The sequence below is a fragment of the Hyperolius riggenbachi genome, chromosome 5 (assembly GCF_040937935.1).
Source record: "Hyperolius riggenbachi isolate aHypRig1 chromosome 5, aHypRig1.pri, whole genome shotgun sequence".
NCBI classification, from domain to species: domain Eukaryota; kingdom Metazoa; phylum Chordata; class Amphibia; order Anura; family Hyperoliidae; genus Hyperolius; species Hyperolius riggenbachi.
The window spans coordinates 183,817,856-183,830,187 of record NC_090650.1 but is presented as its reverse complement, the minus strand read 5'-3'; the positions used below and the strand labels follow the sequence as shown (position 1 = coordinate 183,830,187).

The window sequence follows — 12,332 nt, the reverse complement described above, 5'->3', positions numbered from 1 at the left end:
AGATACAAAGATCTTGATTGTTTACCAAGAATAGTAGTCATTGTTTTGAAAGTTCACTACAATTTTCATTTGAAGTTGAAAATATTACAAAAATGTTTCTATGTCTTTTGCGTGTTGAAGGTCACTTCTGTCGTATAGACTGAGGTGGGGAGGGTGTAACATCCCCCCCCCCCCCCCAAAAAAAAGTAGTGTACTCAACAAAAATATCTTGGGACTTTTAACCTCCTTAGCGGATATCTCGAGCTAGGGTCGGGGCGGAAAACTGCAGCTAAGTGCGGTAATCCCGACCTCTACTCGGGGTTGCCGCCAGAGGCTGTGTGCAGGATATAGCGCGCATCGGGCGTTTGTACATATCTACCGGGGGATCCCGACGTCGGCCGCCATTCTTCTTCCTCTCCTCCGGGGCTCTGCTTCCTCCTAGTGAGATCGTCGGCTGTCGTCATGACAACAGCCGGCAATTTCACTTTAGAGTTGCAGCGCACTCGGAGGATGGAGGCATAACCGCAGCACTGGAGCCAGGGAGGTGAGGGATTTTAAAACTGCTGCAGATCTCCCTGGCAGCATGATTTTTTTCAGGTTTTAGGGTCTGAAATGGTGGGGGAAAAATTGCACCGCTTTTAGACCCTAAAATCCAGAAAAAATCATAATACCAAGGGGGTTAAGGGGATTTGTCAGAAGTCCACAAATTACACATGTAGGACAATAGTGGTCATGCAAAGTGTTCAAGTTGGACACGTCTATTGGCATCTATAGAAAACTTTCAGTAGTTTCAAAAATAACTATAACAAAAATTTGTGTGTATGCACTGATTATAATAGTATAGTGGGCATAAAATTATGGTCATCTATTTAAAGGAAACCTGAGATAAAACAAAGACAAGCCTTTATAATTACCAGGGGCTTCCTCTAGACCCATCCACCCGGGCAACTCCGCTATCCCGTCGTCAGCTCTGGTAAATTTCTCATGCACATTCCCAGCTGCACTGGCCCTCTGATCGGTCTGCGCCTGCAGAACGACAGATTGGCCCTGGAGAACGGTGAGGGAGCCCACGGTCTACAGGAGGCTGGAGGAAGACCCCGGGAAGTATAAATGCTTGTTGAACAGTTTCCAACATGTCATAGCAAACACTGGGAACTAGCTCCTCCCCCTTCTGCAGAGTAGTGCAGTGGAGCAGTTTAATATTTACCTGCCTTAGTGCTGCTTTGGCTGAAAAGGATCAAGGTAAAATGTGGCTCAAGGCAAGATGCTAACTGTACTCCACTGGATGGGAAGGTTGTTTTTATTGCTTACAATGATGCACATTTTTGGAGGATCACATAAAATGGCAAGGAGGGCCGCATTTGGCCCACGGGCCTTGTGCTTGACACCTGTGCTTTTAAGGAGACAAATGCAATCAAAAGTCTCCAGATTCAAGGGATGTAAATTATATAAAACTGCAAGATAGGCCAAGTATCTGTAGACTCCACTTCTTCAGGAAAAATGTCTCAACCCTTAAGTAAGGTGCATAACAAGTGTAATCCTACTACAAAAATTAGAGACTGCACAAATTATCTTCAGCATCATCCAAACTAACAGAAATTAAACCTTAGTTATATAACAAATAATCCACCCAGATGACAGAAAAATCTCTCAGGTGGAATATTGCGAACTCTTAAAGGAATCATCAGGCAAATTACTTGAAAGCCGATTTACGTACCTGGGGCTTTCTCACGCCCCTTGCAGCTAACCTGTCCCACGCTGCTGCTCTGCTCTCTGCCGCCGACCAGGGGTCCCCACATGGTGTCTTGCCAGTCGTCCTCTACTGCGCCTGCACGAGCGCCGCTGTCAATCAAGGCCACATTGTCCACGGCTTGCTGCACATGCACAGTACACCGCATACAACATGGGCTTGATTGACAGCAGCGTATCGCGCTGGCGCAGTAAGGACGACCTTGAGGTCGTCCTCTGCACCATGCGGGGACCCCGGGCCGCCAGCTGCAAACAGCTGTCAGCGTAGGACAGTCGGCTGCAAGGGGCTGGAGAAAGCCCCAGGTAAGTAAATCGGCTTTCAAGTACTAAGGATACTCCCATAAGGCAAGTACCTTGTTTGCTTAGCGGTTAACATATTCAAACCACATTGTGAAAATCGTGCATATTTTCATCTAGAACCTATGGGAAAGCCGCCAAAAATTAATAATAATCTACAAAACTAAATGTATTAATTAATAATAATTAATAATCTAGAAAACTATTGCACTCTTGCTCAGGTAGGCGTATTACAAAACAAGAAATAATGCTAATTATAAAAACACCATTTAATCATAAATCACTGAGACACGACAGGCTCACTGAATAATATAAATCTTTTGTTATCAAAAGGTTAGGTATATGACTGATAATGGTACCATTATCCAGGAGATCTTCCATATCAGCCTATAAAGGTCTATTAGCAATATTAATCCATTGTCTGGATTGATTCAATAGGATTGCTACATAATAGTGATACATACAGTCTTGGCTGAAATTATTGGCACCCCAGATTTTTTTCCCAGAAATTCAAGTATTTCTCACAGAAAAGTATTGCAGTAACAAATGTTTTACTGTTTTCCACATGTTCATTCTCTTTGTGTGTATTGGAACAAAACAAAAAAGGGAGGGGTGTGGGTGTGCCACACTAAGCATGGACAACAGAAAGAGGAGAAGACAACTGTCTGAGGACTTGAGAACCAACATTGTAGAAAATTATCAACAATCTGAAGGTTACAAGTCCATCTCCAGAGATCTAGATTTGCCTTTTTCTACAGTGTGCAACATTATCAAGAAGTTTGCAACCCATGGCACTGTAGAAAATCTCCCTAGGCATGAATGGAAGAGAAAAATTGATGAAAGGTTGCTACGCAGGATAGTCCGGATGGTGCATAAGCAGCCCCAAACAAGTTCCAAAGAAGTTCAAGCTGTCCTGCAGGCTCAGGGAGCATACATGTCAGCACAAGCTATCCATTGACATTTAAATGAAATGAACAGCTATGGCAGGAGACCCAGGAGGAACCCACTGCTGACACAGACATAAAAGTCTACAGTTTTCCAAAATGTACTTGAGTAAGCCAAAATCCTTCTGGTAAAACATCTTGTGGACAGATGAGACCAAGATAGAGCTTTTTGGTAAAGCACATTATTCTACGGTTTACCAAAAACGGAATGAGGCCTACAAAGAAAAGAACACAGTACCCACAGTGAAAAAAGGTGGAGGTTCAATTATGTTTTGGAGGTGTTTTGCTGCCTCTGGCACTGGGTGCCTTGAATGTGTGCAAGGCATCATAAAAACTGAATGGGTCGCACTGTAGAGCCCAATGTCAGGAAGCTGGATTTGCGCCTAAAATCTTAGGACTTCCAGCAGGACAATGACTCCAAACATATGTCAAAAAGCACCCAGAAATGGATGGCAACAAAGTGCCGGAGAGTTCTGAAGTGGCCAGCAATGAGTCCTGATCTAAATCCTATTAAAAACCTGTGGAGAGATCTTAAAATTGCATTTGGGAAAAGGTGCCCTTCCTATAAGAGAGACCTGGAGCAGTTTGCAAAGGAGGAGTGGTCCAAAATTACAGGTGAGAGTTGTAAGAAGCTTATTGATGGTTATTGGAAGCGACTGATTTCAGTTATTTTTTTTCCAAAGGGTGTGCAACCAAATATTACGTTAAGGGTGCCAATAATTTTGTCCAGCCCATTTTCGGAGTTTTGTGTGACCTTTTTGTCCAATTTGTTTTTTTTCCTCTTTTTTTGTTTTGGTTCAATACACACAAAAGGAACAAATATGTGTATAGCAATATATGTGTCATGCCTGGAACCCACTAGGAGAGCTTTTCTGAACGCTTTATGATTTGAAAACCTCTTGCTAATGTAATGCTATGAGCACTGTGATTTTATAAAAAATCCCCCATAGCATTGCATTAGCAAGCGCTTTTTCAAATCACTAGTGCTTCGAAAAGGCTTATAGTGGGTTTGAGCCCTTACTGCAATACTTTTCTATGAACAATACTTGATTTTCTGTAAAACGTTCTGGGGTGCCAACAACTTTGGCCATGACTGTAACTGGTACTCCCATGCTACCACAATCTAAGGACATCTACAGTACGTGTCCAGAGAAACTGATTAATGATCTTTTGTAGTTTGGCAAAGGAATTTGGGCACACGGGTATGGGAAGAGTCTGGAATTTATATAAGATGATAGGTAGGATTAGCAGAAGGCAATCCTGCTCACCCAGGAGATGATGTATTTGCTTTACTATATTGCTTACATAAATCCTCAGTATAAGCTTCATTTTTAGCAAAGCTCTATAAAGACATTTTAGAAGGTAAGCCTTGAAAGTTTGAGTTTATGAAGGCACACATAAGTTTAATACTGAAAACCAATAGAGATCGTACAATATGTAAGAATCTAAGGCCTGTCTCAATCCTAAATTATAACTTTTGTATATGATATAGACTAAAATATCTCTACCCATCTACCACCCCTCCTACCACTTCTTATCTCCCCAGAGGGTTTATCCCGACACAACCAGGAACTAATAATATGAGATTAGCTATCAATATAATCCAAGATGATAGCAGAACAAGAAACAAAGTAGTTTTATTGAACCTAGACACAGAGAAGGCCTTTAACACAGTGTAGAGGAAATACTTGAAGGAACCATCATGCTATTGTGTATGTATATAATAGCATGTGTGAAAAATGCTGTAAAGAACAGAACAAATGCTTTCAGAAATATAAATTATTGTTTATAGTTATCAATTTGCAAAATGCAAAGTGAGCAAGCAAAAGTAAAATCTAAATCAAATCAGTATTTGGTGTTTATTACCTTTTGCTTTCAAACCAGCATCAACCCTTATAGGTACACTTGCACAGTCAGGGATTTTGTAGGATTATAGTCAGTTGTATGACAAACCAATTATACCAAACAAGTGCTAATGATCATCATTGTCCCATGTAGGTTGAAACACCGTCATTAACTGAAACAGAAACAGCTGTGTAGTAGGCTTAAAAGTGGGTGGGGAACAATGGGAGAGAAGGTGAACTCACTACAACCACCTACTGCAAACCAAAGGGAGCAAGGGATCCTGAGAACTCTAACAGCCAACAAAAGAAAGATGATTCCGCTACACCGATGGCTGGGTGAAAAAAAGTCTCCATTTATTGATTACATCAGTGGGTACACAAGGATAAAAGAAGCTCAAAGCTCCTTAATCATAGCTTACTTAATGTTACTTTGCACTGGTTTAAGTAGTCTAGTGCCAACCCCTGCGAGAGGTGTGGCCACCATCTCCAGCTCAGACAAACAGGTCCCCACTTGGCTGACCTAAAAAAGTTTTTTCAAGTGTGGGTACAATAACTGCAGATATTGTTGGGTCCATGGTCCAACTCATGAGATAATATCCACTTCAAAAAACGAGAAATTTGAGATTAGGCAACATATCAATTGTAATTCTAGTTATGTGGCATATCTCATTACTTGTGCCATTTGCAGACTCCAATACGTAGGCTGTACTACACGCCCCCTACGACAATGTATTTCTGAACACTATAATGGGCCCTCCAGGTGCCTTAAGAATGAAGCCTATATCTCTCATGTGTCCAGCGTTTCCAAACCCTTTCTTAGAGTACACCAGGGAAACATGAGTGGTTTCACTTTTCAGGGAGTGGAGAGAATTATACGGTCCATTAGAGGGGGTGATACATATAGGCTTGTGCGAAAAAGGGAGGCCTTCTGGATATGGAGGTTGGGCCAAGCGTACACCTGCGGGCCTTAACTCAAGATTGGACATCAGCTTAATTTATGATACTGGATTCTAATTCCAATGGTTGTTCTATAATATTACTTTGAATTAAGTTCTTATTTTTAACTTTATATGATTCTTCATTGTCATCGATGCAACCATATGATATTTGTGACTTTGTATACAAGTGTTACCTGGCTTTGTTCTTGTATCTTGGTTTTAATAGACATGTCATTGTATATTGGCTTCGCCATTTTATCTTTATATGTGTGTTTGTTGCTTTATGTGTGTTTGTTGCCCACACCTCTCTCAGGGGCTGGCACTAGACTACTTAAACCAGTGCAAAGTAACATTATGTAAGGTATGATTAAGGAACTTTGAGCTCTGATACACATGAGCTTTTTTTATCCTTGTGTATCCACTGATATTATCAATAAATGGAGACTTTTTTCACCCAGCCATCGGTATAGTGGGATCTCCTTTCTTTTGCTGCCTGTTCGAGTTCTCAGGATCCCTTGCGCCCCTTGGTTTGCAGTAGGTGGTTGTAGTGAGTTCACCTTCTCTCCTATTGCTATATTGCTCAATTTGAACTTGCTCCCACCACTATTGGGTGTCTCCATATCTGAACTATCAACATCCATCAGTGTACACTACATGCCAGGTGACCTTGCTAACTTACCACGTTGTTGGACTATCTCTCCTTTGTATCCGACCCTCACTGTGCTTTCTGGGCCAGTGCTTGACGTCTGTCTCTGATTCGGGGTCCAGAGATGACTGCTGAGCTGCCCGGTCTATGGAGCAGAGAGTTCTGCGGAGTCGGATTGGCCAACTGCCGGGAGCTGCTATGGGAGAGCGACAGGATTCCTTGCCACCGCGAGAGAACTCGGGGCAGACTAGGGTTTCAAGATGTGCTGTTCAAGTTATTTTGAAGAAGCACAAAGAAATGGGCAGCGTTGAGGATAGTAGATGCAGTAGACGGCCAAGGAAACTTAGTGCAGCAGATGAAAAACACATCAAGCTTATTACCCTTTGAAATCAGATGATGTCCAGCAGTGCCATCAGCTCTGAAATGTCAGAAAGCAGTGAAACCCAGGTACATCCATCCACTGTCTGGAGAAGAATGGCCAGAAGTGGTCTTCATGAAAGAATTGTAGCCAAAAAGCCATACCTCCGGCATGAAAATAAGTGTCTCAAGTATGTATGAAAACTTAGGAACTGGGGTGCAGAAAAATGGCAGCAGGTGCTCTGGATTGATCAGACAACATTTGAAATATTTGGCTGTAGCAGAAGGCAGTTTGTGTGTCGAAGGGCTGAAGAGCGGTGCAATAATGGGTTTCTGCAGGCAACAGTGAAGCATGGTGGAGGTTCTTTGAATGTTTTGGTGCTGCGTTTGTGCAAATGGAGTTGGAGATGTGTTCAAGATTAATGGTATTCTCAATGCTGATAAATACAGGCAGATACTTATCCATCATGCAATACCCCATGATTGGCCCCAAATCTATTCTGCAGAAGTACAACGACCCCAAACATACAGCCAAAGTCATTAAGAACTACCTTCAACATAAAGAAGAAGTCCTGGAAGTGATGGTATGGCCCACACAGAGCACTGATCTCAACATCATCTCGTTTGTCTTGGATTACATGAAGAGACAGAAGGATGTGAGGAAGCCTACATCCACAGAAGATCTATGGTTAATTCTCCAAGATGTTTGGAACAACCTACCAGCCAAGTTCCTTTGAAAACTGTGTACGAGTGTTTCTAGAAGAATTGATATTGTTTTGAAGACAAAGGGTGTTCACACCATTTATTGATTTGATTTAGATTTCTCTTTTGTTCATCCACTGCATTTTGATGAGAATAAATGATTAACACTTCCATTTTTGAAAGCATTTATTGTTTTACAGCATTTTTTCACACCTGCCTAAAACTTTTCCACAGTACTGCATATATACAGCCGTTATTTCCCACAATGCAACAAGGTTCACAGAAAAGACACTGTCATTACGTCACACTGTGGAATGGGTTTCACCACAAAATCAGCCACACAGAAAAAAATTGTCGCAAGACTTTAGCCCAATCTACACGATACAATTCTTTGTACGATTTAATTACGATTCTATTTACGATCCGATTAAATCCGTCATGTCCGATCGAGATTCGATTCAATTCAATTCGATTTGCCATTGCAAAACAATGGCAAATCAAATTGAATCGAATCCTGATCGGACATGTCTGATTTAATCGGATCGTAAATAGAATCGGAATCGAATCGTACAAAGAATCGTATCGTGTAGATGGGGCTTAAGATAGACTTGTGACTATGGTAGAGATTAGATTGTGAGCTCCTTTGAGCGGCTGCTAGTGACATTGCTATATATACTCTGCAGAGTGCTGCGGAAGATGTAATGCTAAATAATAATAGTCTCACCCATGTTGAACTTTCTAGAGGATTGAAAGGACATAAGGATTGCATGGTTAGGGAGGTTGGTAGTGCTTATGGTGTCCACTACTGATCCAATAGTTTTTGTCCAATCTTACCAAATCTGTGCAGTAGAAGGGTAAACTGAATTAATTTATTGAATGGATACTTTAGGCAGTTCTTCATATTACATAAAAATGGTAAGATTGGACAAAAAAGAGATTGGATCATTAGCAGGTACCTTATGACCTTTCTTCCAGAATTACTTTAGTGTTAGAGACACTGAAGCGAAAAAAGCAAGTTATGATATCATGAATTGGTTGTGTAGTACTAGAACATTAGTAGCAAAGAAAATATTCTCATTTTTATTTTCAGTTATGTTTTTTTTTTTTATAACATTGCATCATTCTCTTATATTTGCCGTTTACACACTACTCGGCATAGTTACATAGTTACATAGTTATTTGGGTTGAAAAAAGACATGCGTCCATCGAGTTCAACCAGAGAACAAGTACAACACAAGCCTGCTCCCTCACATATCCATGTTGATCCAGAGGAAGGTGAAAAACCCTTACAAGGCATGGTCCAATTAGCCCCAAAAGGGAAAAAAATCCTTCCCGACTCCAGAGGGCAATCAGATAAAATCCCTGGATCAACATCACTGGGCATTACCTAGTAATTATAGCCATGGATGTCTTTAAACGCAAGAAAAGCATCTAAGCCCCCTTTAAATGCAGGTATAGAATTTGCCATAACTACTTCCTGTGGCAATGCATTCCACATCTTAAAGGGAACCTGAAGCAAGTAAAATTATTTAAAATAAATACATGACGTAGCTGCAAATGAATATTACATACTTACTTTGCCAAAAGTTCCTCTCAGAAGCTCACCATTTTCTTCTTACAGTGATCCCTTCCAGTTCTGACAATATTTTGTCAGAACTGAAATATACCAGCTGCTGTCAGTTATATATCAGCAGCTGTCAGATACAAATGAATGTGCAAAGTAATGTCCATGTTTCCCTACGGCTCAAGTGGGTGATATTACAGTTTAACAGTGTGCTGACCAGGAAGCTGCTATGGGGTAATAGCCATTTTTAAAATGGAGGACGGAGAATTCTGTTGATCACAGTGGACAAACAGGATGCAGGAGAGGAGAAAGAGATTGAGGAGTAGACTACACAGGAGGTAAGTATGACCTGTATATGGTTATTTTGACTTTTTATTTTCAGTTCAGGTTCTCTTTAATCACTCTTACTATAAAGAACCCTTTCCTAAATAAATGGCTAAAGCGTTTTTCCTCCATGCACAGATCATGTCCTCTAGTCCTTTGAGAAGGCCTAGGGACAAAAAGCTCATCCGCCAAGCTTTTATATTGCCCTCTGATGTATTTATACATGTTAATTGATTCATTCATTCTAAATGATTTTACAGAGCAGGCTAGTGAACTTTTGAACTGTCCTCTGCAGGACAAAAAACAATACAGTGACTGACACTTGAGATGATAAGCTTCAGAAGAAAGAGCTCTCTGCGACTTTGAAAAGTTGTGGAGCTCAGTGACTCTTTTGCATAGATAACTGAAGTTTAACTCTTTCTGTACTAGAAACAATATCAGACTTATGTCTCTGCTCCAATTTTTTTCAGAAGTTTTGTTCACTTTAGTAAAATCTGCCAATCATCTATTGCCCCCCGAGATAACCACGTCATTCACTTTCAATCAATCTTAACCAAGCTTAAAATTATATAATCTATGATGCACCAGTTTATTGTGCATAAAATGAAAATCCGATATTAAACTCCATCCTGCTCAGACATTACCTAATGGGGGGTTTTGAATAATGCATTAGGCTCGGTTCACACTTCAAGAGCTTTTTTAAGCACTAGTGATTTAAAAAGCTCTTGCTAATGCAGTGTTATGGTGGATTTTTATAAAAATCACTTTGCTCAAGTAAGAACACACTCATAGCATTACATAAACAAAAGCTTTTAAAATCACAAGTGCTTAGAAAAAGCTCTTGTAGTGTGAACCAGCCTTTAGTCCTGTACACACAGTGTGTGGTCTCCCCCCTCCTCCCTCAAAGTGCAGCCTTATTCTGAACACAGATGTGAACTGTTCCTTAAAGCGGAGCTGTAAATACAATTTAAGCACACTGTTTCACTTACCTGGGGCTTCCCCAAGCCCCCAGCAGCCGTCCTGTCCCGCGCCTGTCCTGCCCGAGCCGACGTTCTCCCGCCGCCAGCTAGTTTCGGTTTCGCCGATGGGCCACTGCGCCTGCGCGGCTCTGGCCACACATATCCTTTCTCCGCATCCCCTGCTATTGCAGAGGGGAACGCGAAGAAAGGATACACTTGGCAGGGCTGTGCTGGCGTCGACTTTGAAGTCTAGGAACGGAGCTGGCGGCGGGAGAACGGCGGCTCGGGCAGCATTGGCGCGGGACAGAGCGGCTGCTGCGGGCTTGCAGAAGCCCCAGGTAAGTGGAACACTGTGCTTAAATTGTATTTACAGTTCTGCTTTAAAGTGGACCTAAATTCTTGCACAGGACAGAGGGAAAACTTAGAGAAATGCACCCTGTATGTATTTACAGAGATGTTGAGAGAAGATGTTGCTTATCTTTTAGAGCAGAGGAAGTTCTGAGTTCAGATCCGTTTAAAGAGGAACTGTCATGAAAATCTTAAAATTTAAAACACATGCAATTAAGAAGTACATTTCTTCCTGGGTAAAATGAGCAATACATTACTTTTCTCCTGTGTTGCTGTCACTTCCATTAAGTAGTAGAAATGTTACAGAACCGACAGGTTTTGAGCAAGTCCATCTCTTCATGGGTTATTCTCAGCATGGCCTTTATTCTTTATAAAGACGCTCCCTGAAAAGATTTATACAATGATGCTGGCAAGCCTCCCTGTTCACTGTACACTTACTTTTTTTGGCAGTTGGATGGAGCAACTGCCATTCAATATGTGCATTTTGAAAATAAAGAAATACCTGTGGAACCCCCATGAGGAGATGGGCTAGTCCAAAACCTGTTGGCTCTGTCCGGTTTCTACTACCTACTGTAAGTGACAGCAACATAGGAGAAAAGTAATTTATGTCTCGTTTTACTCTGGAAGAAACATACTTCTTAATTGTATAAGTTTACATATATTTAAAATTGTAAGATTTCCACGACAAAGGTCTTTTAAAAACACCTTTTTGAACAAGGCCTACGGACGGATTTACATTTAATCTGTTGCTGTCAGTTATAACTGAACGGACAACTGATGTGCAGCCCAGGTGAAGAAAATGTCCATCTACACATTTTAAGCTTTTTTCACAATGCACCGTTGAAGGACAAGTAATCAGTTAAAATGCATCAGGTTTTCAGCAGATAGTGTGAACCAGCCCTAAGGCCAGGTACACACCATGTAATGTTCTCATTTCCCGTTGTTCAATAATTTCCAGCATGTCAGATCTGCTTCCAAGCGAGATTTTTTTTTAATTTTGTGCATACTGATCTCAAAATCGACGGGAAAGTTCCTGTCAATCTAATGGAAAATTGCATGTTGTGTACCAAGCATAAAGGAGATAACTGATGATAGTACTTTGAAGAGGCAAATAATCTGGATGAGTAGCATACAAATACAGTAATAGTTTATTTCACTATTGAGCTCCTAAATTAGAGTAATTTCCCTACTTAATTATTTTTGTGTGAAGATATTCAGAATATTTTAATGTATTTCCAGCATGTATTTATTAATTTGGGAAATGGTTACTGTAATCCTGTGATTAACTTTTCTCCTTTCTTATTAAAGGTAGTCCTTCTCGTCTGAGCGTTGGAGAACAGCAAGACATTCCAGACCCTTATGAATTTTTACAGTCCCCAGAACCTGATAACCCTAATTAAAATTAATGTTCATATGCAAAGTGTATTGTCATTATTTTTAAAGGCTGACTGTAGATGGTCAACAAAAGTAGAGTTTTTCTTTTTTAAAATGTAGAAGAAAGAATTTAGTAATTTATATTTTTGTAATACTAAAGTGGGATTAAAGTCGTAATAAAAATTCATATTAACCACTAGGTGAATGGGAACATGCTCCCATTCTTCAATCTAAATGCCGGATTTATGAATAATCTCTGCTGTAATGCCTGATTCACAGGAGGTTTTCTTCTCCAACGTCAGATCTG

At 40.7% G+C, this 12,332-nt stretch overlaps 1 protein-coding gene across 1 annotated transcript in view; it reads left to right on the top strand.

Moving 5' to 3' along the window:
- The window catches only part of BRD9 (bromodomain containing 9), a 257,139-nt gene extending 245,068 nt beyond the window's left edge, over positions 1-12,071 (top strand). Inside the window, exon 11 of the mRNA XM_068236483.1 lies at positions 11,960-12,071. Coding sequence (XP_068092584.1) covers positions 11,960-12,051 — 92 coding nt within the window. The 3' untranslated portion in view covers positions 12,052-12,071. The remainder of the gene's footprint in view (positions 1-11,959) is intronic.
- Positions 12,072-12,332: the final 261 nt, after the last annotated feature.